This window comes from Panthera leo, chromosome D1 (genome assembly GCF_018350215.1).
Source record: "Panthera leo isolate Ple1 chromosome D1, P.leo_Ple1_pat1.1, whole genome shotgun sequence".
In the NCBI taxonomy this organism is placed as follows: Eukaryota; Metazoa; Chordata; class Mammalia; order Carnivora; family Felidae; genus Panthera; species Panthera leo.
In genome coordinates this window covers 851,846-878,238 of record NC_056688.1, presented here as the reverse complement: position 1 = coordinate 878,238, position 26,393 = coordinate 851,846, and the positions used below count along the sequence as shown (strand labels likewise).

At 45.3% G+C, this 26,393-nt stretch overlaps 1 protein-coding gene and 1 long non-coding RNA gene across 2 annotated transcripts in view; one reads left to right on the top strand and one right to left on the bottom strand.

Moving 5' to 3' along the window:
• Positions 1 to 11,924, bottom strand: part of CFAP300 (cilia and flagella associated protein 300) — a 24,806-nt gene extending 12,882 nt beyond the window's left edge. Inside the window, exons 1-4 of the mRNA XM_042903937.1 lie at positions 11,729 to 11,924; positions 11,562 to 11,643; positions 7,830 to 7,905; positions 1,581 to 1,747 (exon numbers count right to left, since the gene is read on the bottom strand). Of these exons, the coding sequence (XP_042759871.1) occupies positions 1,581 to 1,747; positions 7,830 to 7,905; positions 11,562 to 11,643; positions 11,729 to 11,838 (435 nt within the window). The 5' untranslated portion in view covers positions 11,839 to 11,924. The remainder of the gene's footprint in view (positions 1 to 1,580; positions 1,748 to 7,829; positions 7,906 to 11,561; positions 11,644 to 11,728) is intronic.
• Positions 11,777 to 26,393, top strand: LOC122199160. The gene is made up of 3 exons (XR_006193387.1): positions 11,777 to 11,859; positions 22,353 to 22,579; positions 26,177 to 26,393. It is a non-coding gene; the product is annotated as an uncharacterized LOC122199160 (long non-coding RNA).

Genomic DNA, 26,393 nt, shown 5'->3' with positions numbered 1-26,393 from the left:
AGGGGCAGAGAGAGAGGGAGACACAGAATCTGAGCTGTCAGCACAGACACTGGCGCGGGGCTCGAACTCCCGGACCACGAGATCAAGACCTGAGCTGAAGTCAGCAGCTTAACCGACTGAGCCACCCAGGCGCCCCTGAAAGCCCTAATTTTTGTCCATTTGGTAAATAGTTTATCTCCATAATTTAATGATAATAAGGGGCGCCTGGGTGGCTCAGTCAATTGAGTGTCCGATTCTTGATTTCGGCCCAGGTCATGATCTTGATTTTGGATTAGGTCATGAGATGGGGCCCTGTGTTGGATTCTGTGCTGAACATGGAGCCTGCTTGAGATGCTCTCTCTCTCCCTCTGCCTCTCTCCCAGTTGCTCGTGCTCTCTCTATAAATAAAATAATGATGATAATAATGCATTTCGTTTTAACATGTCACACTTTTTAAAAGTGTATTTAAATGCTCTCTCAACTCATATCTCAACAGTTTCAACAAGATAAAATGGGAATTTTAATCTCTATGTTGTACAGATAAGATCTTGGGGCTCAAGATATTGAATGATTTGCTTAGTTACTTATAAATAATAACTCAGGAATTAGCTAAATAATCTATGTCTTCTGATTCAATACACCTCTTGCTAAAAAAAAAATTAGGTAATCGAATGGTTTTTTAAGAAGTTTATTTATTTTGAGAGAGAGAGAGAGAGAGAGAGCGTGAGTAGGGGAGGGATGGGGGCAGGTGGAAGAGAGAGAACCCCAAGTAGGTTCCAGACTGTCAGTGTGGAGCTCGACGTGGGGCTCGAACCCACATACCACAAGATCATGACCTGAGTCGAAACCAAGAGTTGGACGCTTAACTGACTGAGCCACCCAGGCACCCCTAAAATGGCTTTTTTGATCTCAGCTGTGAGACAGAACGATTCTTTTACAACAGGGATATATTTTTTTTTTTTTTTTTTTTTTTAATTTTTTTTTCAACATTTTTTATTTATTTTTGGGACAGAAAGAGACAGAGCATGAACGGGGGAGGGGCAGAGAGAGAGGGAGACACAGAATCGGAAACAGGCTCCAGGCTCCGAGCCATCAGCCCAGAGCCTGACGCGGGGCTCGAACTCACGGACCGCGAGATCGTGACCTGGCTGAAGTCGGACGCTTAACCGACTGCGCCACCCAGGCGCCCCTCAACAGGGATATTTTTAAATAGTCATTTGATATGTTAAGAGCCCCATATCGAAGAAAAATAGCCATGAGTTAAGCAGGTCAGGGCTTCTCGGCCTTAGCACTATTGAAATTTTGGGGCAGAGAACTCTGTTGTGGGGGGCTGTCCTGCCCACAGCATGATGTTTAGCAACATCTCTGGCCTCTATGCATGACTGTTAGTAGCATCTGGTTGAGAACTACTGAAATACACAGATAATTCAGTTGATAGTAAAAGTCCCATCCAAGAAAAAAATCTACCAATGTAACTGATATTACTGATCATTAATAATTGATAAAAGGTGTTTTAGGTATTTTACATAGGTAAAAATTTTTGACATTAAGCATTTCCTGAAATAAAATTCTATTATGAAATTTTAAAAATCTATACTTACTTTTCGTAATTCATCAGATATAGGAAAGGGATCGCAAAAAGAATCTAAACACTTAATGATATGTCCATCATCGCGTACAATATCTTCATCATATAACCGATGAAAAAATGACATTGAAAGCTGTGTACAAGGAACATTTGTGGCTTCAATTTTTTTCACTTCAGATCCTGAAAAAAATTTTATAGAATATAAACATTAACTTATTATTCTCAATTATTTCCAAAACAAATATTACAATGCAGGGATTCTAAGTAGTCAAATAGGGCATATATTTTGGTATATTTAAAGGACACATTAGGGATCTTATTAAATTCTTAGTTTGCCGTTTGTTCATTTTTATTAATCACTAAAAGTCTGTAACAAAATTTCACCATTTCAGCCCTAGAGTATGTAAATTAGAAAATGTCTGAAAATGAAATCATTTTTCGTGTAGTAGGGGATTCTTACATCAGTTTTAATCCACGTATCAGAATCACCTATAAAAGCATTGGAACTGCTTTGTGTGACTTTGGATTTATATTGTGCTCAATGCTTTATAATTTGTGTTACAAAAACTTTAATTAATGTTAAGTAATGGCTGTTTGTAAAGTCCTGAGGATGTCTTGAAATTTCTTCTCTCCAATAAGCAATTTCTCCCTTGTGATCTCATTTACAGTGTTTATGACCCAAAACCAGCTTTTCCAAGTCAAGGTAAGTTTCAAACCAGGCCCTAATCAAGTTATGACAAGTTTGGAATTAGAGAAATTTGTGACCATGATGTTTTGTCTATTTTCGTCTTGTAGCTCGAGTTTTTCCCCCGCATACCTTCCCCACCCCAAACTTACTTCCTAAATGTGTCCTTTAGGAATGGATTTTCCGTTACTAAAGGTTCTTCTCAATTACAGAAAGACACAAAGACTAAAATGAATATTTATTATTGCCTCAGTTTCTTTCCATTTCTCTCTCATGCACTCATATCCACACACACACTCAGATATAAAGAGGTGGTGGTCTTCTTTGTTCAAAGTTCTCCCTAGAACAGCACACCGAGGTGTGGGGGCCCTTGGTGTGACCTCTCCCTGATACGCTTGTTCGGTATTTACGCCGGAAGCAGCTCGAGCTTGAGAAGAGTGAGGCTGGTGATGATCTGCGCTTTTCCTTCTGGTTGCCCACCTGGAGTCCTGAGAGCACCTGCTACTTGTTCTGGGCTCGAGCTGGCCTTGTGTGGACGCGCAATGGGCGTCTGGAGACAGGAACTGTGTATGCTTCAGTAATTTCAAAAACTACACTTCTAGGAAAAGCTCCTTTTGTTTCAGGGGAAAAAATCCTGTGGGGGATTAAAGGGACAAGAAGACCACAGAAAGTGACAGAAGAGTTGTGAACACTACAAGAACAAAGAACTAGAGCAGTATGGAGCCAGAGGGTCTTCAAAGACGGGTTGGTGGCCACAGGATGAGGGACTGACACTGGGCAATGTGCCATTCTTTAAAAAAATTTTTTTCTTAATGTTTCTTCATTTTTGAAAGACAGAGACCGAGCACAAGCAGGGGTGGGGCAGGGAAAGAGGGGGACACAGAATCTGAAGCAGGTTCCAGGCTCTGAGCTGTCAGCACAGAGCCCGATGCGGGGCTCGAACCCACAAACCATGAGATCATGACCTGAACCAAAGTCAGATGCTCTACTGACTGAGCCACCCAGGCCCCCCGGCAACATGCCATCCTAATAAATGACTCTAGCTCTGATTTAGGGAGTGGCAGGAGGGTTGGGTTGGTAAGATAAGGTAATTAAATTCAAACCACGTACTCTGAGGCATAGAAATAGCATTTGCGAGGGACTGAACTGTGTCCCTCCAAAATTAATATATTGAAATACCACAATGTAATGGTATTTCAAGATGGGGCCTTTGAGAAGTAATTAGGGTTAGATGAGGTCATGGGTGGGGTTAGGACTTCTGTCAAATCAATTCTGAAAGGACACAATTCAGTCCAAAGCATTCTGCCCCTGGTACCCACACCCCCAATTCATGTCCTTCTCACATGCAAAACGTGTTTATTCTATCCTAACAGCCCCAAAAGTCTTAGCTCATTCCTGCATCAATGCTAAAATCTAAAGTCCAAAATCTCACCTACATATCACCTAAATCAGATATGGGTAAGAGGGAGGTACACCTCATCCTGGGGCAAAATTCCTCTCCATCTATGACCCTGTGAATCCAGACAAGTGACATGCTTCCAAATACAATGGTGAGACAGGCAGAGGAGAGACATCTTCATTCCAAAAGGGAGAAACAGAAAACAAGGGGTGATGGTCCCAAGCAAGCCTAAACTTGGCAAGGCAAATTTCATTAGACTTTAAGCCTCAAGAATAATCATCTTTGGTTCAATGTTCTGTCTTCCAGACCCGCTGGGGCGGTGGCCCAGCCTCTGAGGTTCTCCCCCAAAAGGCACAGTGTGTTCCTGAAACCGAGGGTGGCCCCGATTATCTCTGAACTGCCTTTTAGTCCTTCTCTTCTCCTGCAGAACGGCCATGTGTCAGCCAAATGGCTCTATCGTCTGGTCCTGTGGGATCTAAGAGGTCTGACAGCCTTCATTTTGTCTCGTTTCTGTCCCCTTTAGTTCAAACCGGCAGTGTCTTTGCCAACACAATCCCCACTGTAACTCTGGCTTCTGTTGAAATGGCTGATTAAGTCCATGAATTACACACATGCTCTCTTTATCAAATGGTTGCCCAGCCATATTTGTTCTCTTCAAAAGAATCTCATTTTTTACAATATGAAAAGGCTGAGAATTTGCCAAATCTTCAAGCTCTGGTTCCTTAACGAATCCTTCTTCAATCTGTCTTTTTCCTTTCCTACTTTATTACAAACGTTCGGGAAGAACCAAGCTGCTCCTACAATAGTTTGTTTAGACACGTCCCAGCTAAATATATAATTTCATCACTTGCAAATTCTACCTTCCCCAAAACACCAGAACATAGTTCAGCCAAGTTCTCAGGCATTTTATGGATTGTCTTTCCTCCACTTTCTGATAACAAGGTCCTCATTTCTGTGTGAGACCTCACTAGAATCAAGCTTAACATCCGTGTATCTGGGCTAGCATGCACCTCAAAACTCTTCCACCAACACCCGTGATGCAGTTTCACAGCCACTTCTAACCTTTTTAGGTATGTTACAGAAACATTCCACTTCTCGGGACCAAAATCTGTCAGTCTGCTTAGGCGGCTATCACAGAATACCAGACTGGGTGGTTTAAACAACAGACATTTATGTCTCACAGCTCTGCAGGCTGGGAAGCCCAAAAACCAAGGCGCCAGCTGATTTGGCTCCCGGTAAAGGCTCTCTTCCTGACTTGCAGACGGCTGCCTTCTTGGCTGTCAGCACATGGCAGAGAGCTCTGGGATCTCTTTCTCTTGATGTAAGGGCATTCATCCCATCAGAAGGGCTGCTTGAGATGTAGTCTAAACCTAATTAGCTCCCAAAGGCCTCATCTTTAAAAAAAAAATTTTTTTTTAATATGTATTTAGTTTTGAGAGGGAGAGACACAGAGTGCAAGCAGGGGAGGGGTAGAGAGAGAGGGAGACACAGAATCTGGAGCAGGCTGCAGGCTCCGAGCTGTGAGCACAGAGCCCGACATGGGGCTCAAACCCACGAACCGTGAGATCATGACTTGAGCCGAAGTTGGACGCTCAAGCGACTGAGTCACCCAGGCGCCCCAGGCCTCATCTTCAAATACAATAACATTGGGGGTTAAAGCATCAACATAAGAACTTGGCGGGGGGCGGGGGGCCACAATTGAGTCCATAGCACATGCTATCTGTTAGGCAGAAATATGGTAAAATCATGTCTCCACCATTTATAAGACATGTGATGCACTGCTATGATCACATACAAAGTTAAGAATGTATTTTTTCCCCTCGATATTAGCATAATACACAGGTGTCTATTTATTTGGTGTCCAAATTGGTGTTTTCTGACAGCTTCATTAATGCTGAAATGGCAGAGACAGGATAGTGTAGTGGTCAAGACCTTGAATTCTGGAGTCCGGCCAGCTGTGCAAAACTGCAAATTATTTAGCTCATGAATCTGACTCTTCATTTGGGACATAGGGACATATAATAATACCTCTCTGAGTTGGTCTGAGAATTAAAGGAGGTAATGGGGGCATGTGGGTGGCTCAGTCAAGCATACCGCTTTGGCTCAGGTCATGATTTCGTGGCTTGTGAGTTCAAGCCCCACATCAGGCTTGCTGCTGTCAGCGCAGAGCCCCTTCGGATCCTCTGTTCCTCTCTCTTTGCCGTCTTTCTTGTGCTCTCTCAAAAATGAATTGAAAAAAAAAAAGCCATTTAAAGGATGTAATGAATATAATGCCCTTAACTAAGCACATAGGAAGCATCCATTATATGTCACCCAAAAAAGGGCACCGTGTGTCTGTATGAGGAGGGCTGCAGCATCTGGGAGACAGGGTCCGCGGCAGAAAGCCCTGGCAGTCCAGGCCCAGGCGAGGGCAGCAGTGAGGGGGATCCTTCACCACACTCTTCACCACTGGTTCACTTGCTACAAGAATGTCTTTTCTCTCATTTTCAAAAGCTGTTTATTTTAACAGCTGGCCCTCAGAGGAAAATTGGAGAGAAGACGGCTGATACATCAGAAACAGAAAAGCTGGTAGGAGATACAAAACAAGCTAACGGAAGAGTACAGCAATCCTCTAGAAACTTCTACTTCTGAAGGAGAGTGCTACCAATTTTTCAGAGTACTTCTAATTGATTCTGCCAGGCACATGTGGAATTTTAGAACCTCTCTTTTTGCAATGTGTTTTTTAAAAATCAGAAAAAAGTCAGTACTGTTTCTCAGTACGGGGGAAGATTGAACTTTTTTCAACGAACCTTATTTTTGTAAAAGAATTGACTGAAGTTACTGTAAAAGTTTCATAAACTCTTTGCTACGTGCCTGTGATTATTTCCTTCTGAAGATTTTGAACCTGTAAGTACATTTGCTCGGAGAGTCAGTCTAACTCTGAAAGTATTCTGAAGATCACCCTGTACCAGCTTTTTGCTCTATAAATTTTACAGTGGTTTTTAGCCAAAAGCAATAAAACGTGACCTACTAATTCTAACGTCACAAATCTCGTTCTTGAGTAATACTTTCGGCAGTCATTTTTGTGTAAGAGTACTAGAATTCCATGAACATGCAATGTAGGAATTTACCAAAACAACCCCATCTAATTTAAAATCCACTTACATTTTTCTTAAGCACAAACCCACATTACTAACCAGATTTTCCTCCTAAGTGGAAGAATGACTGGTTCTATTGTTAAGACACTTCAAACTAACATTTAAAATATAGTGGTCATGTTTTTGTTTTCAAACCACTCTTCTATTAACTCTCTGGTTTACTCCTTAACCTGAGAGTTATTTAAGAGATTTGAGTGCTGTTGTTTGGGTAATTTTGCTTAAAGATTCTTACCTATGTTTCAAGGTACTATGAAATTATTACATAGATATAATTTTCTTTTTGAGATTTTAAGACTCTCTTCCACGACTTTATATGTTATTTTACGAACATTCCATGAATGGCCACTTCCTTGGTCAGAAATCCGCTGCCCCGCCCTGAATGCTTTTGCTCAAACACCCTCACATCAGCAGAACTCTACCTGACACTCTCCTCCTTTTGCTCCTACTGCTATGGTAGCACATTATTGCACTATTTTTTTTTTAATGTTTTTATTTTTGAGAGAGACAGACAGAGAGAGAACACGTGTGTGAGCGGCAGAGGGGTAGAGAGAGAGGGAGACAGAATCTGAAGCAGACTCCGTGCTGTCAGCGCAAAGCCAGATGTGGGGCTCGAACCCACATCCTGTGAGATCATGACCTGAGCTGAAGTCGAACGCTCACCCGACTCAGCCTCCCCAGGCACCCCTTGCACTATTTTTTTTTTTTTTTTTTTACATATCAACCAGTTTCTTGAGCATCATTTTCTTGTGTTCACCTCACTGTTCCCTGCATCGAGCAGAGTCCATGGGAGACACACAATAAACACTTTCCCAATGAATGAAAAGAGAACTGGTGCTCCTGTGCCGTGCCAGGACAGGAGCAGTGGGCCCCCAGGAGAAAGACGCAGGGCAGGCCTGGCAGAGCTCATCATGTTTGACCTTGATGTTATCAAACAGGTGAGTCATTATTCACAATGTGTATTTTAATAATGAAAATTCCAAAGGCAAAATTTTGTTATAATAATAAAATCATCATCTGAAAAGATAAAAATGTTTTATTTACCTAATGTAATCCATTGTCCAGAAGAATCTGAAAGTAACTTCAAATTAGGAATAACATTTGGGTCTTTGAAAAAAGCCTAAAATACAAATTTGAGGGGAATAAGTTAGAAACTGTATTACAAACAATATCAAGAATTAGTTTCTAAAACAACTGTAGTAAACTCTTACTTGATCGGGGAAGGACAATTTTATTTTATTTTTATTATTTTTTTAATGTCTATTTTTGAGAGAGAGAGAGAGAGAGAGAGCGAGAGAGCATGAGCAGGGGAGGGGCAGAGAGAGGGAGACACAGAATCTGAAGCTGGTTCCAGGTTCCGAGATGTCAGCACAGAGACTGACGTGGGGCTCGAACTCATGAACCGTGAGATCATGACCTGAACCAAAGTTGGACGCTCAATGGACTGAGCCACCCAGGCGCCCCTCATGAGTATTTGTGATCTAAGGGTAGTAAGAACACACTGAACAGATGTAAGCAAAGAAAGAGCTTAAATCAGTCCTATTTTTTACCATGCATTCTGGCAGCAGCGTGGAAAATGAGCTGAAGGGTTATTAAGAGAATAGGTCGAAGGGAAGGTACTGTTGTAATCCAGGAAGATCTGGTGTTCACATCAGTCAAGATGATAGCAAGGGGGAGGTAGAGAAGCGAATGGACTCAATGACTGTTTAGGAGGACAAAGGACAAAGGGCGAGGGAGGAACCATAGATGATGCATGAGAAACTGGACAGAATGAATGTCATTTCATGAGAAAGGGAACAGTGAAGAGGACCAGGTGTGCAGGGTGAAGATTAATATGTTCCGCAAGTATTTCTGAATACCTACAGTATGACACACACAAGTTCCTGTGCCACGGAGTTTACATTCTAGTGGTGGAAGATAAACACCTCACAGGTATCATCTATGCCCAATCACAAAAAAGAAAAAAATAAGTTTTCCCCAAAACTACTACTCAGGAAAAAAAAAAAAGCAAGTTGATAACTTTATAAATTCAAGCTAAAGAGTGTTTGTGCAATTATCTTTATTTAATATTTTATTTTCTTTTAAAGTTTATTTCATCTATTTTGAGAGAAAGAGAGAGCATGGGAGGGGCAGAGGAAGGACAGAGAGAATCCCAAGCACGTTCTGCACCGTGTGCATGGAGCCCAAAGTGGGGCTCGAACCTACGAACAGTGAGATCATGACCCAATCTGAAATCAAGAGTCAGGAGCTTAACTGAGTGGCCCAAGTGCCCCACAATTATCTTAATTTATATAATATACACTTTGAAAAGAAATATAAGCTGGAATTAACCTCAGTTAATACTGATTTTGAATGCCTTTTAGATGTCTTCTGCAAAAATCAGTACAAGGAGAAATTTAATTCAGATTTAGTAATTATCCCTGGGGGGAGGGAGTATCAACTTACATTTTATATGCCATTATAAATGGAAGCAGGCTAAGTGACCTGCAGTGAAGTGACCTAGAGCCAGTGGAAATAAGTCTTCATAAAGGCCCCTCACGTAAAGCAACAGGAGAATCATTATGCTGTTGGGGTTAATTATGCACCGAAAGAATAATAATAGTAATTTTAAAAAAGCCCTGTCCTAATATACGCACATGGTATTTTGGGCATGTTATAGAATTTCCAGTGGGGCATTAGAAGGACTTCTCTGTATCTCAACTTTAGGAAAGCTGATGTGCTTTGGGAAAATATTACATGATTCCCAAACAAGTTACAGGATAACAAAGATACGAATATCAAAATGCATGTAAAGATTAAACTTCCTTGTTTCAGAAACTGTGAGCGTTAAAAAAGTATTTCTAAATTGATATATTATTTTATATAACATAGAATGTTAAATGTATGTCTATTCTATGCCACACATGAAATCTAGCAGATTGCTGGTTTCTGCTCCAGTATCCATTCTCTTCTTCTTCCTTAAGGAATCCAATTTTATTTGGGATGGCAATGTGCTCAGCTAAAAGTCTGCACCGCCTAGTCTCTGTGTTATGAGGTCATGAGGTGTGAGCAGAGATGTTGGCAGGCCTTTAGAAAGCTCTATAAATTGCTTCTTTCCCCCTTATCCTTAGTCCCATGGTGAGGATGCCAACACTGTATACTGAGCCCAGAGCTCTCTCCTGACAAAGCAAGATCTCAGATTCAACAATCTAGGATCCCACTACTTGCAAGCACTTCAAGTTCAACATGCCTAAAGATGAACTCATTCTCCTTCTTCTTTTGCATTTTCCAGGGCTTTAACGGCATCATCTACCACTCCAGTCAACCAACTCAGACATTCGCTCATCCTACACTCCCCTTCTGCCTTATTCTCAGTATCTTATTAGTCCTGGAGTACTGCCTTTCTCTGAAACGTCCGTCCAGGCCTCCTGGTGCTGCTGCCCTAATTCAGGGTGTCCTATGACAGCGGTTTTGTCTGGTGTCACTGATTCCAGACTCAGTCCTAACAATCTATGCTCCACATTTCTGCCAGGGTGACCTCGGTAGTTTAAAGTTTACGATCTTCTTGAAAAACTTTCAGTGACTCTTCACTAGCTAGATAAAGCCCAAACTCTTCTGGGAGGCACACAAGGTGCAAAATATGGTCCCACCCATCTAACACTATCCCCCGACTTTGTCTACCTGACAAACTCCTGCTCACGTTTCAGTGCCCATCTCAAGTGGCTGGCCTTTTGTAAACCTCCTCTGACCCCTCAGCCAAAAAAAAAAAAAAAAAAAAAGCCAAACAAAAAAAAAGGCGGGAAGTTCCCTGCATCAAGCCAGGCGGGCGCGTGCAGTTCTGTGCGAAGCCCCGGCCCAGTCCCCCGCCCGGCCGGCCGGCCGCAGGCAGGTACGAGGAGGACCCTCACCCGCGCAGCGGCCCTCCATCAGCGGCCGCGGGGCCGCAGGACGCACAGCGTCACAGACCGCAGACGTCAACGCCGTCCAGCTAGCGAGGGAAAAACCGGATTTCAAATAACGTGACTGAATTTTAAGGAATGCACCAGAACTTGTTCTCTTATGTGTCCCCCTCTTTCCAAGCTGCCCCTTCCAGCAGGTCACTGCGGAGAGCCGGCCGGCTGAGTGCTCCCCCCGGAACCCCCTGTGAGCACGTGCGGGGGAGCAGTCACAGGAGCGCTCTGACTCCGGGAGCCCACAGAAGTACCCAGAAGTCCTCTGAAGCCAAGTCAGGGTACACGGAGGACCCTGCGGCGGCGAGGGGGCGGGGGGGGTGTGGGCGGCCGGGGCCCTGGGAGACCGCAGGGACACGGGGGGGCGGGGCACCGGGGGGGGCCAGGGCACGGGGACGGGGCCGGGACACCGGGGGGTGTGGGTCCGGGGCACTGGGGGACCGCAGGGACACGGGGGGCGGGGCACCGGGGGAGGCCAGGGCAGGGGGACGGGGCCGGGACACCGGGGGGGGGGGGGGGGTGGGGCCGAGGCACTGGGGGACCGCAGGGACACGGGGGGGCGGGGCACCGGGGGAGGCCAGGGCACGGGGACGGGGCCGGGACACCGGGGGGGGGGGGGCCGGGGCACTGGGGGACCGCAGGGACACGGGGGGCGGGGCACTGGGGGATGCCGGGGGGGGGGGGGGGGGGGCCGGGACACCCGGGGGTGGGCCGGAACGCCGGGGACCGTAGGGACAAGTCCCGGCTGGCGCGCGTCCCCACGCCGCCGCGCACGCAGACCCCAGCCCGGGCGGGGCCGCAGCTCAGTCGGCGGACACCCGGGCGCCTCCCCCTCCCGCGCACCAACCATGACGAAGTCGTCCTTGCGATAGGCCTGGAACGTCTGGTCGAAGCCGAACGCCTGAGCCGCGACTCTGCCCAGCATGGACCTGCGGCGGGGGCGGGAGGAAGGTCAGCGCGGGCCCGGCGGCAGGGCGCGCTCGCGGCCGGCCCGCCCCGCCCTCGCCCTCTCACCACTGGCGGAGCCGGCTGGTGGTCTCCTGGGTGCTCAGACACTGGAAGGTTCTCTGAGGCAGGAATCTGAAGTAGTAGCTGCCCGAATCCCTCGGCTCCCCGGCCGCCATCGCGCTCCTCGCTCGGCTTTAGTGCGTACCGTTTCCATGGAGACGCGGAGGCGGCGGGGGGGGGGTCAGCCCGGCGCTGCGGGGGCGCGGCGACGCGGTTCTTCCGGGGACGGAAGCCAGGCTCGTGGCGGGGCGGGGCGAAGTGAGGCGTTGGTTGGGGAGGAGCCACGCGAGTAGTCAAGTCTGTGATTGGGTCGGGGCTCTGCGGTTGGTGGGAGCGGGGCGAGGTGGGGCGGGGAAGGGGCCACGCGGAGGAGGCCCGGGACCAGGCACTGCGGCGAGGCCCGTCTCGCGGCGGGGGCGGGGCGAAGCGGGGCGGGAGCGCGGCGAAGTGGGACAGCGGCGGAGCTGAGCGGAGGAGTACAGGCTCTGTTTGGCGGCGGGACTATACGGTTGCTGGGGGCCAACAGTCCAGGCTCACGGCGGGTGCGGGGCGGGTGCGGGGTCAAGCGAAGGGGGCAGAGGGCGGGGCTAAGTGGGGTGGGGGCGGGGCCACTCGGAGGGGGCGGGATGGAGCGGAGTCGCGTGGGGGAGGCTGGGGACCGGGCTAGGTGGGGTGGAGGCGGAGCCGCGCGCAGGGGTAGGGGACGGGCTGCCGGCTGGAGGGACAGGGAAGGGGACCCGTCTCCGCCGTCCGCATCCCTGGGGAAAGGGGTGGCGCCCAGAGGAAGTGCAGGTGCGTGCGTACGGCAGTTGACCCCTAATCCTAATTCCTCAGCACACGTTAATTTCCTAATCTCAAACTTGGTAGTTTGGATTTATGGTTATCTAAGTTTCATGACTCAAACATTTATGAAGACATTATTTTCAATTAATTAGGCTTCTTTTGGAAGACACATGTCTATATGACTACTTGGAAAACTATTCTCTCTTACCATCTGCTTTTTATTTTTACATCTGAAGGCTAAAAGATTTTCTTTATAGAAACATAGACTTTTAAATTTTTATTATATTTTTAATATCTTTTTAAAAATTTTATTTATTTTGAGAGAGCGAGTTAGCAGGGGAGGGGCAGATGGAGAGAGGGACAGAGGATCCGAAGCAGGCTCTGTGCTGATGGCAAGCTGGATGTGGTGTTCGAACTCACAAACCAGGGGATCATGACCTGAGCTGAAGTCAGATGCTCAACTGACGGAGCCACCCAGGCACCCTGAAAGACTCAGATTTAACATGATAAATGTCTAATGAAGAAAGTAGAATAATAAAAACCAAAAGATTAAACTAAAATATGCTAAAAATAGAATTTAAAAGATAAGTATTTTGTGTACAGTTTTCCTGAAAAGTACTTTATTGAGTAACATTAAGTATTAGGAGTGGGAACATGACACTCCTAATTTAAAGTTTCCTTAGTTTTTACGTTTGGCAACATAGGCGATCAATTTTCTTTGAATAAATATACTGACATTTCGTTGCACTCACAAAACATCAAGTTTGAATTGACGTGCCAGAATTTATTTTTATTTATTTTTAATGTTTATTTATTTTGAGAGAGAGAGAGGGAGAGTGCGAGTAGGGGAGGGGCAGAGAGAGGGAGAGATCCCAAGCAGGCTCCACAGTATCAGTGCAGAGCCCAGTATGAAGCTTGAACTCATGAAGCGTGAGATCATGACCTGAGCCGAAATCAAGAGTTGGACCCTTAACCGACTGAGGCATACGGGTGCCCCTTTTCATTATTAAAAAAAAAATTTTTTTAAGACGTACTTTTAAGTAATCTCTACATCCTACAAGGGGCTCAAACTTACAACCCCAAGATCTAGAGTCTTAACGCTTTACCATCTGAGCCAGCCAGGTGCCCCAGAGCACATACTTCCTATATTCTGGTGAAAACTAACTTTTGTGTCTATAGTTTTCATTGTTTTGTTTCATCTAATAGCAGTGAACCTGGATTTGCAATGGCTCAACCTAATGGTTTTTCAACTTTAGGAGGATGTGGAAGCAATATGCATTTAGTAGGAACTGTACTTGGAATTTTGATTTTTGATCTTTTCCTGGGCTAGCAGTGTGTGCTCTGATCCTCTTATGCTGCTGGGCAGAGGCTGCACCCGCAGCTATATCAGCCCCATAATCATGAGGGCAAAACACCCATGGACTCACAACCATTCTGTGCACATGCAACCACTCCGTTTTTCACTTTCAGTACGGTGTTCAATGAGTTGTATGAGATATTCAACAGTTTATTATAAAGTAGGCTTTGTGTTGGATGCTTTTGCCCAAATGTAGGCTAATGTGTGTTCTGAGCATTGTTTAGATATGCTAGCCTAAGCTATGATATTCGGTAGGTTACATGGTTGTTTGTTTGTTTGTTTGTTTGTTGAGGCAGAGAGAGCTGGGGAGGGGCAGAGGGAAGAGAAGAGAGAATCTCAAGCAGGCTGCACACCCAGCAAGGAATCCAAATTAGGGCTTAATCACAGGAACCTGAGGTCGTGACCTGAGCCAAAATCAAGAGTCAGATGTTCAACCGACCAAGCCACCCAGGCACCCCGGGGTTAAGAGCATTAAATGTATTTTTGACTCATGGTATTTTCAATTTACCATGGGTCTAATGGGATGTAATCCTGTTGTGAGTAGAGAAGATATGCTCTATTTTTCATTGTTGATTAGTTTTCTATCACATCACTATGCCACAGCTGATCCTTTTGGGTTGTGTATAGTTTGAGGCTGTGCTGAAAGCAGCTTTGGACATTTTGGAGCATGGCTTTTGATCAATTCACAGTTATTTCTTTTGGAAATATACACAGCATGGGAAGTGCTTGGGTATCAGTCATTGGGTATTAGTAGGTCTTGTTTTACTAGATACTGCCAAATCTTGTGAAGTATATGGGGCGCCTGGGTGGCTCAGTCGGTTGAGCCTCCGACTTCGGCTCAGGTCATGATCTCACGGTTCGTGAGTTCGAGCCCCGCATCGGGCTCTGTGCCAACAGCTCAGCGCCTGGAGCCTGCTTCGGATTCTGTGTCTCCCTCTCTCTCTGACCCTCCCCTGTTCATGCTCTGTCTGTCTCTGTCTCAAAAATAAATAAACATTAAAAATAAAAAACAAAAAAAGTATATCAATTTATACTCCAACCAGCTTACATGAAATTTCCAGTTGTTCCACATTCTTGCCAATACATGGTATCATCAGTTTTGTTTTTTTTTTAATTTTAGGCTTTCTGATGAAGTTATATTTCTCATTGTGATTTTTAATTTGCATTTCTCATTGTGATTTTTAATTTGCATTTCCTTGATAGTTGTCAAGCAATTTTTATATGTGTTTTGGCCATTCGGGTATCTTCTTTAGTGAAGTGCCACTTTAAGTGTTTGTCCCTGAAGAGTTGTGTATTTAGTTTTGGAAAATGGTTATTTACCCTGGATATAAGTCCATGCTAAATACATGCATTGCAAATATTTTCCTTTTTTTTAAAAAATTTATTGATTTGTTTTGAGAGAGAGAGGACTCGAGTAGGGGAGGGGCAGAGAGGGAGAGAGAGGATCCCAAGCAGGCTCCACGCTGTCAGCACAAAGCCTACCATGGGGCTCAAATCCACGAATACTGAGATCATGACCTGAGCCAAGATCAAGAGTCAGACGCTCAATCAAGTGAGTCATGCAGGTGCCCCACAATTATTTTCCTTTTTGTGTATAGATTGCTTGTAGCTTTGATACTCACAAATTCTTAATTTTAATAAAGTCCAATTTTTCTTTTTTGTACCATTTTTTTCAAAAAAATTTTTTTAATGTTTATCTTTGAGAGGGAGAGTGTGTGTGTGAGAGAGAGAGAGACAGAACTTGAGCAGGGGAGGAGCAGAGAGAGAGGGAGATATAGAATCTGAAGCAGGTTCCAGGCTCTGAGCTGTCAGCACAGAGCCTGATGAGGGGCTCAAACCGATGAACGGTGAGATCATGACCTAAACTGAAGTTGGATGCTTAACTGACTGAATCACCCAGGTGCCCCTCAAAAAATTTTCTTAAGTAGGCTCCACACCCAGCATGGAGCCCAACACAAAGCTTGAACTCATGACTCTGAGATCATGACCTAAGCTGAGATCAAGAGTCAGATGCTTAACTGACTTAGCCACCCACGTGCCCCTCAATATATTTTTTTAAAGCTCATTTAATTTTTTCCATATGGTTTCCCAATCTTACATATATTTTTGTAAGTTTTTATTTAAATTCCAGCTAGTTAGCCTACAGTGTGATATTAGTTTCAGGTGTACAATATAGTGATTCGACACTTACGTATAGCACCCCAGTGATCATCACAAGTACATGCTGTAATCCCCGTCACCTGTTTCCCTCTGATGACCATCAGTGTGTCCTCTATAGTTAAGAGTCAGGTTCTTGGTTTGCCTCTCTCTCTCCCTCTTTTTTCCCCCAATGATCATTTGTTTTGTTTCTTAAATTCCACATATGAGTGAAATCATATGTGGCATTTGTCTTTCTTTGACTTATTTCACTTAGAATAATACTTTCTAGCTCCATCCATGTCATGGCAAATGTCAAGATTTCCTTCTGTTTATTTTTTTAAATTAATTAATTTATTTTGAAAGCGTGCATGCTAGCAGGGTAGGGGCAGAGAAAGGGGCAGAGAGACAATCTCATGCAGGATCCATGCTGTCAGCGCAGAGCCCAATTCGAGTCTTGATCCCATGAACTGTGAGATCATGACCTGAGCCAAAATCAAGAGTCAGATGCTTAACTGACTGAGCCACCCAGGCCCCCCTTCTTACGTTTTTATACTCCATCATATACAGGTCCCAAATCTGTTGTTTCCCCAGACCCAGGATTAGGGTTTGGTTTTACAGCTAGAGGGTTTTACATACCATCCAGGTCTCATCTGAATACAGCTCAAAAATGAGTAGGAAAAACACAGCGTCCATTAAATCGGGCAGAAAAAAAAAAAAAAAAAAAAATAGAGTCAGGCCACTGAACGGTTTGAAGGCCGGGACAGGAAATATGGACATTGTTTGGAGGTGAGGTTAGAAGGGTAGGGAGAATACTTGATGGTAATTGAAGGACTAACATGATCAAAACTGCATTGAGGCAAATGGCTAAACATGTTGGGGGAAAAATCAAATCTCTACCTCATACTGTACAACGATTTCCAGGTGGATTAAAGATATATCTATATATGTATAATGAAACCATAAAATTACTATAAAAATATATAAATATTTATAAAATCTTGGGGTTTTCCTTTAAAGCAGGATACCAGAGGAGTAACCTGGAGGCATTCTTTTTAAACATGGTAAGAAAGAAAGAGAAAGACTGACAGATTTAGATGAAAAGGTTAGAAACATATGCACATGTAAAACACCATAACCAAAAAAGAAACTCAAATGATAGTTGGAAAAAAATCTATTTGTAAATAAATCAAATAGATAAGGATTGCTATCCTGAATATATCAATGGCTCATAAAGGTGAGTTTGAAAATAGAAAATTGGGTAAAGTATTTGAATAACCAATGCCTGAAAGAAAAAATATTAAGTAACCAAGCAAATGGGAAAAAAAAACCCCCAATATTTCTAATAATAATAGAAAAGTGTAAGTTAAAACAAGATGTCCTGCTTCTTCACTTACCAGCCTGGCGACGTATGCTAGGCACTGTGGTTGCCGACCCCAAGCCTGCCCAGCCTCCTCCCTGCTAACAGGTTCGTAGTGACATTTTCAGATTGGGTAGAGGTCCAATGTCCTCAGCCCCACTCCCTCATTTAGGGGTAAACATGAGGCCGGTTTCCGCTGTCAAAACAGAAGGTTAAGTCAGCTGGAAGCCTGCTGGGGAAGACTGTCCTCCCTGGACTCAGCGTTGCTGGCCATCCCATGAGATTTCTCTAGTATGTTCACGTCTAATATGTTCCACTTGATGAAAACTCTTCACCACGACTTTGTCCATCAGCTCTAAACTCTACAGTCTACCTGCCTCATATCTGAACAAGCAAAATCGAAGCAATCAGGATCCCGTCATTTTCACACCATCAGCCTCTGTGACCAGCCTCTGTGACTCGCCCCCGTCCCGCACCCTGTCAAACGCCAAACCTTCGCCTGGATTCTGTCCCCTCTACTTCCTCAAGGACTTCCATCCTGCATTTCTTTCTTTCTCTCTACTTGATTCTACATGATCTTCTCCAGCTGATCATTCACACACATATCCACTGTTATCTCCCACCCAAAAAGCAAAGCAAGCAAAAACCCATAAAATCTTTTTTGGAGATTCCTGTCCCCTTCTGGCTGACCCCGGCGCTTGGCTTCCCTTCAGAGCAGAGCACCTGCTGGACTGGCCTGTAGTCACTGTCCTCGTTCAGACTTCTGTCTGCTAAGACTGCTTCTGTCAAGGTCATTCGTGACCGCCAAAGTTTTTAAATCTTATGGTTTCTTCTTCATCCTCCTCTTTGTCACTCTTTTAGGAATTGTGTAAAAGTTCCTCTCCTTATAAGGACATCAGTTCTTTTGGCTTAGAGCCTCACCCGTATGACTTCATTTAACTTGAATTACTTGCTTAAAGGCTTTATCTCCAAAAACAATCACGTTGGGGGTTGGGCTTTGACAAATGAATTTTGGAGGGGGACACACAATTTCAAACAAAACGGTTATCTTAGTTTTAAATACCCTCTACATGCCAGTTTTTTTTTTTTTTTAAGATTTTATTTTTAAGGAATCTGTACACCCAACGTGGGGCTCGAACTTACAATCCTGAGGTCAAGAGCTGTCTGCTCTGCTCACTGAGCTAGCCGGAGGCTCCCCGCGCCAATTGTTTTTAATCCCTGGCTCTGACCTGTGTCTGAAATCTCCAAATGCCCCCTTAACATCCCCCAGTGGATCTGAGGAACACCCCGTGTAACACGGCCCAACCAGGCGCCTCCCACTGCTGCCCTACCACTTTCTAGTGTTTCCGAGCCTAATCAACAGCCTCTCCCTCTGTTTTGTAATTTCAGTCCCAAATATCAGAATTACCTTAGATTCTCACCTTTCCCTTATCTTCCACAGCGATCTACCAACGACTTTATCAACTCTATTTGTAAGACATATTCCCAACCTGTCCACTGCTCTCTCACACCCCAGTGCAGCCCTTCATTCTCTCACCTGGACCGTAAATCTTCTCCTGAGTGACCTGATTCTACTTTGGCTTCATTATAATCCATTCTGACTTCGGCTGCGTGCCCTTGTTAAAGGATCTTGTCACCCCTCTGCTTAAACAGAGGCCCAGAACTAAATGTGAAACCGAGGTAGACCCATGGTTTGAACTTCCCCAGAGATGATGCACGGAGGGAGAATGAACACATGAGAAGTGCTCAGCACCACCGGTCACTGGGAAGCTCCACCTAAAACCTAGGGAGATCTTGTTCCTCTGCCCCAAACCAGCAGGCTCCCATCACGGCTCACGGGCACTAACCGGTGCTAACCGGTTCTCCGCCTGCTCTTCGTGATGGTCCATTCTCATAGCAGCTGCATGACCTTGTTGGATGACCCGGTCACTTCCCTGGCTAAAGCCCTTCCCTAAAGCCCTAACGTAAGGGTGCGGGGTTCCGTGGAGAAAGGGCGGCCCTTCAACAGGTGCAGCCGGGACACGACACAATCCGAACAAAGGGATTCAGCCACACCTTGCCCCACACACAGAACTACCTCACAGTGGGGCTTGGCCCTAAATGTGAACCCACAATCACGAACTCCTGAAGGAAAACATGGGAGGAAATCTTGTTGCCTCGGGGTGGGTAAAGATTTCTTAGATAAGACACAAAAAGTGTGAACCTTAAAAAAATGGAGAAGTTGGACAGAACAAAACACTTCTTGGTCTCAAAAGACATCACACAAAGACTTGTACTTGAGTGTTCATGGCATTTTTATCCATAACGGCTCCCAACAGGAAAGGCCATCCGTGTCCACCCGCTGGTAGACGCATCAGTTGTGGCCCGTCCCACAGCGAGTGGCCCTCGGCAGCAGCCATGCACCCCTAGGCGAGTGAAAGATGTGCCCAGCAAGGAAACCACATACTGAGTAGAGGGCTGGCTCCCTGGCCCTGTGCTCCGAAGCCCCCCCCCCCCCCCCCCCCCCCCCCCCCCCCCGGTGCTCAGCTTAACACTCTGCTGTGAAGCCTTAAAACTCTTCTTTTTAAAGTTTATTTTTACTAGTCTCTCCACCCAGCGTGGGGCTCAAACTCATGACCCTGAGATCAAGAGCCACGTGCTCCACTGACCGGGCCGGTCAGGTGCCTGAAGCCTTAAAATTCATAATAATTGCTAAACTATGGGCCCCACATTTTTATTCTGCACTGGGCGGGCCCTGCAAATGAAGTAGTTGTCTTCACTGTGTGACTCCACTGATCTGACCTTCTCCAGAAGTTAAAATTCTAGTGACAGCAGGTTGGAGGGGATTGGCTAGAGGGGCAGGAGGAAACTTTTTTGAGTGTTGAGAGTTTTACATCATAGTTCATGGTGTTGATTATAGAAGTGTGTATGTTTTTAAAAATTAAATTATGGACTTAAAGTTGGAGGGTTTTACAGTGTATGAATGCTACTTTAGTAAAGATGACACATATGCATTTCATATAAAATAAAGTCCAGTGGGTTTGGAGGAGAACTCCAGACCCCTCTGCCCTCTGCTGGGGGCACCCAGGCCATCCTAATCTCTTGGCCTCGTCTGCCTTCTGGGCTCAGTACTCGGTGGCTCCAGCCTTCTCTCTGTTTCTTACATGGGGCGAGCTTATTTCTGCCTTAGGCTTTTGCGCTGACTTTCGATTTGCAATATTCTCACCATCATTGCGTGGCTGCCACTGGTAGTTCGATCTCAACCCAAGACTCTCTTCGACCATCTAACTGAGGGTTGTCTCAGACATGCAATCACATCACCTTATTTTATTTATGAATTTTTTAAAGTAGCCTCTAGCCCAACGTGGGGCTTGAACTCACAACCCCTGGGATCAAGAGTGGGATGCTCTACCCACGGAGCCAGCCAGGCGCCCTGCATATCACCTTATTTTAATTATTTGCACGGCACCTGTTAGCCGTGTGGTCTCATTCTCTGCTCATTTTTTGCTTACTTTCTCCTGCAGCAGCCTGCCGTCTCCTTGAGACTGTGAGCCCACTCTGCGATACTCAGCACCTGATCCTCGGTGCCTCAGACAACACCTGACACGGGGTACCTGCCCTGTGGCTATTTGCTGGACGAATGAACGTCTGGTTAAACAGTATTTACTGATCTGGAAAGAGCTTCTGGATATATTGTTAGGCAAAAAAGAGGAGCTAAGAAAAGTTATGTAATGATGATCCCGTTATTTGTAAAACTCATAATAAGGAAAAAGACTAGAATATACTGCAAGTTGTGGTTCACCTGCTCATTAAATGCAAATCTTCTCTGGAAGAGGTAGCCTTTTCTGGTGGACTGTTTCTTCTGGGGGCCGTGGTGGGGGCCAAGGGGGGGGGTCGGCCGAGGGGGTCTACTGGAGGCCTGGGGTCTGCCAAGGGCCACGGGGTCTGCTGAGGGTCCAAGGGGGTCTGCGGAGGGCTGAGGGGGGTCTGCAGAACTGTCCCCACAAGTGATATTTGGGATTGGATTCTGAGGGTGGCAGTTTCCTCATTTGTTGCCTGTCTTTCTAGCTTTTAATCTCAGTTGCTTGGAAACCTCCACCCTCCACTTCCTTTCCCTCTGACTTCTGCCAATAGCATTACCTATGGCTCCCACAAACTGCCATACAACCCACCCTCCATCCCAGCTTCCCAACCCACATGGGCCTTCAATCCTAAACAAAGTTCACCTACCAGAGGATCTTTTCAAACCCTGCCTAAAAGAGTGAAAGAGATCCCCTAAATTGGGGTCATTTTGAAACAGAACTGGTGGCCAGGGTGTGAGTTGCATGGTCCCTTTCCAAGTCCAAGATGAAGTGTCTCCGCACTCAGGTAGTTGCAAACTTGTAGAGATTTCATCGGACACTCTCTCTCCCTAGTGTTCTTGTTGTACCACGATTATGGAGACGTTAGTTTAATGAGCACCCTGGATCGTAACCTGTGCTTACGTATTCCCATCTCCAATCTAGACAGACTCCCCAGAGCCTAGGCCTACAGAAAGCGTCGCCGCTCATTTGGTCCAGAGAGGGCAGCTAACAGAAGACGCACCGCACCCGTTGAGATTAAGGTTTAGGAGGGCACTCACATACTTTCTAGACCTGACCTTGCCCTTATTCCAGGTCTGGGCTGAAACACTCCCAGTTCATGGCTCCGTGATCTCTCAACACCTGCACCCAGGAGCTGGCCGGTACCTGCAAGATTTGCAGGCTGCTGAAGAGGATGTGCAGGTGGCAGGATGATGCCAGGATGAAATGGTGATCACGTGATGAGAGAATGATAATAAAATACAACTGGCCCTTGAACAACGTGGCACTTAGGGGTGCCAGTGCCCCGCGCACTCAAAAATCCCCTTATAACGTTTGACTCCCCCACAACTTAACTACTAACAGTGTACTGTTGACTGGAAGCCTTACCAGTAACATAAACAGCCAATTAACGCATACTTTGTATATTATATCTGTTCTATTCCTTATTCTTAGGGTAAAGTCAGCTGCAGAGAAGAAAACGTTATTCAGAAAATCAAAAGGAACAGAAAATACATTCACAGCACTTACTGTACTGGCCGTAATCACGTAGAAGTGGACCCACACCGTTCACCTCTGTGTTGTTCAAGGGCCGACCGCGACAGCTACTATTGTTGCACATGTGCTGTTTTACCAGGCAGCGTCCCAAACATTTTCCGTGGTTTGTCGCTTAATTCTCTTAGGTGAGTTAATACCCATAAGTTGGTACCACTAACAGTGCAAGGTGTTGCTATCTCGGCTTCTCCTTCCAACGCATACACACTGCCTTCCCGTAAAACGAAGACACTGCGTCAGCCAGTCCTTCACAGCAGCCCAGTCCCGGTCTCACCACTTCCTGGCTGCACTCGGCCAGCTGAACTTGCCCTTGCCTCACACGCTGTTAATCTGAGATGGGTAAACACATCAGCTGGGAAAAACATTAGATTGTCTTTTAATAATTTTTTTTTTTTTAGAGAGAGAGAGAGAGAGCACAGAGCCATGCACACACTATTAGGGAGGAGCAGAGGGAGAGAGAGAATCCCAACCAGGCTCCACGCCCAGCACAGAGCCTGACATGGGGCTCTAGCCCACAACCCTGGTATCATGACCCGAGCCAAAATCAAGAGTCAGATCTCAACCGACTGAGCCACCTGGGCGCCCCCTAGATGCTTTAGACATCAACTCAGTTCAAGTACTTAGTGTATTTGTAAGAGTGCTTAGAAGCTGAAAGAGGTCATGTGAAAACTCATTCACCTCCAGAATGGCCTGGAACTTTTCACAACTGCGCAATGGGTTAACCAGGAAAATACTGATTCTACCCTACCTGGGAGAGAATTGGGTCCATTTCCACTCTGGACCTTAAACTTGGCTGTCAGCCCATGCCCCACACCCTGGCCAGCTTATGTCAGCAAAACAAAGGACAGATCTGTCCCAGACCTCTGCTTGTGATCCATGGATCAGTTAACACCTGTCTCCCAGGTTTTATATTCTTGGTGCCTTACACTGGTTTTTGCATATGTTTCTAGGCTATTCAATTTGTAGTTCACCCTGGCTTCTTGAAGGTTAGTTTCCTGTTCTTTTAATTTGGGCTTTGTGACCCTGTGGTGTTGTGAGCGATCCATTTCTGCAGCCTGGGTAGCAGGGTAGGAATTCATACAATTGGAAAATTAACTCTGTGCTAGGAGAGAGGTGGGTTATCTATGGGGTTTCTTAAATTTAAGATGAAATTTTGAATGCTTCAAAAAAGATTGCTATGGAAAAGAGTCGGCATTTTAAAAGCATGTTCCCGAACCGCTTGTACCTAATGCTTTCTTTGATTATGTCTGGTGGTAATTTGCAGCTGTTTTCTGTTCTGTTTCCTAAGTAAACCTTCCATGACTTTGTCCGAGCTACTCATGAAAAATGTTGAATGCAACAGGCCCAGATACAAAGTCCTTCCATTAGAGATGGGGAAATGAATGTATGGTTACTTAACTGCATTATACTTTATGAGAACATCATAAAATACTTTGTCCACTGAGTTTTGGAAAGTGAGATCTGGGGGCGCCTTGGTGGCTCAGTCGGTTAAGCGTCCGACTTCGGCTCAGGTCATGATCTCGCGGTCCATGAGTTCGAGCCCCGTGTCGGGCTCTGTGCTGACAGCTCGGAGCCTGGAGCCTGTTTTGGATTCTGTGTCTCCCTCTCTCTCTGGCCCTCCCCCGCTCATGCTCTGTCTTTCTGTGTCTCAAAAATAAAATAAACGTTAAAAAAAGAAAAGGAAAGGAAAGTGAGATCTGCTGGGTCTCTGGCAATCTCTGGGTGCCTCAGTGATTTCAGGGTGTCTTCCATGAACCCTGAACCTTGGGGAAGTGTGTGGGGCTGCTGGGGATGGGGGAGGAGGAGTGTGGCTTTCCTTTCCTACCGTAGTTAGACCAGCACCACTCTGATCTGTTTGAGAAATTCAAGTGCTGGAGAAGATTCTACTTGTAAAGAGGATTCTTTGGCTTTGAAATATTTGAAATCCCTCTTTTTTCCCCTCAAAGTAATGACTAATTCCTTTATGCCACCAGTTCCTTCTGGGTCTGTGTTGGCTCATCTCTCATTACAATCCAGGTATGGGTGTCTGGTCTATTGCCTAGACACATTTCTAGGCTTTTAAGGACTAATGGCGGTGACAATATGGGTCAAAGGAAAATTTATTCCAAATTTTAAGATGTAGTAAAGTAGTTAAGAGTGTAGGTTCTGGGGTCAGATCTCCTGGTTAGAATTCCAGCTTATCATACCCTCTGTGTGGCTTTGGGTGACTTTCTTGAATTCTCTGTGCTTCACTGTTCCCATCTGTTAAAAGGGGGAGGAATTATCATACCTACATTATACGCTTTTGAGGGCCTTAGATGAGATTATCATGTGCTGTGTCTGTCAGAATGCCTGGAGTGTGACAAGTGCTCAATAACTTGTCATTAAATTATCATCAACATCAACTGACATCACTTATAAAGGTCAAGGAACTGTCATTACAGCACCTTGTTCAAAAGCTGCTGTGACTGCACAACACTGTTTACTCCTGAAAAGTTATCTAGAGTTCCTTAGCTGAGGACGCCTTGACAAAGCACAGTCCTCCATACAAGATCAGGGATCTTTGCTAGGTGCTCTCCTGCCTCTCTGTCGATGCGTACGTGCATCTGCTACCGGATCATAGGTGTTAACCCAACGATCACTTAAATTATTTTTGTTTGACTGCTTTAATCTTAAAAGAGTCTTATCAAGGGGCGCCTGGATGGCTCAGTCGGTTAGGCGTCTGACTTCAGCTCAGGTCATGATCTCACAGTTCGTGAGTTCGGGCCTTTGCGCTGATGGTGCAGAGCCTGCTTGGGATTCTCTCTCCCTCTCTCTCTCTGCCCCTCCCCAACTTGTGCATGTGCTCTCTCTCTAAGTGAATAAAAAAAAGTTGTATCAAAATATGTCATTAATAGAAAATTTGAATTTTACCTTTAAATATATTCTGGAAATTGTGGGACAGGAAAATGATCACTCTTTTTGAAAGTAGGAAATTCTTGAGGCACCTGGGTGGTTCAGTTGGTTGAGCATCTGACTCTCGGTTTTGGCTCAGGTCATGATCTCACAGTTCATGAGATAGAGCCCCGTGTCTGGCTTGTGCTAACAGCCAGAGCCTGCTTGGGATTCTCTCTCTTTCCCTCTCTCCCTCTCTCTCTCTCTCTGCCCCACCTCCCCGCCATGTTCTCTTTCTCTCTCTCTCAAAAATAAATTAAAAAATTTTTGGGGCGCCTGGGTGGCGCAGTCGGTTAAGCGTCCGACTTCAGCCAGGTCACGATCTCGCGGTCCGTGAGTTCGAGCCCCGCGTCAGGCTCTGGGCTGATGGCTCGGAGCCTGGAGCCTGTTTCCGATTCTGTGTCTCCCTCTCTCTCTCTGCCCCTCCCCCGTTCATGCTCTGTCTCTCTCTGTCCCAAAAATAAATAAAAAACGTTGAAAAAAAAAAATTAAAAAAAAAAATAAATTAAAAAATTTTTAAAAAGTGGGAAATTCTCAAAGTAGTATACCCTAATAGAAACATTAAAAAGTATGCTAAGTTTATCTTAACAAGAGTGTGGACACAATATGTAGATTTTAACATTGTGTTAGCATTTCAAATTCATAATAAAATAGACTCTAGAGAGTCTAGCTGGACATAGCACACTGCTGCCTTCCAAACATCCGAAATGAGGTGTTTGAATGCTCTATTCCTTATAATGATTCTTGTTTTTGTTTTTATCTTCTTTAGAAATTTCTAAAAAGTGTTTATGTTTTATCTGATGTTTATTTAGGAACCAAAGCTGAAAGATGAAGGTCCATGAGCCCTTGGACAATCAGTCCGTGTCAGTGAAAGCTCCCCATAGGAGAGGAACACCAAGCAGACGTTTCTGGGAAGAGGTTACCTTCTGTTTATAGCTGACTTACAAACATGACTCAAATGATTAAAAAACCTGCCAATTAAATCCCATGTAATTTCTAGCTTGTTTGTCATGGAAATAAACTGGAAAG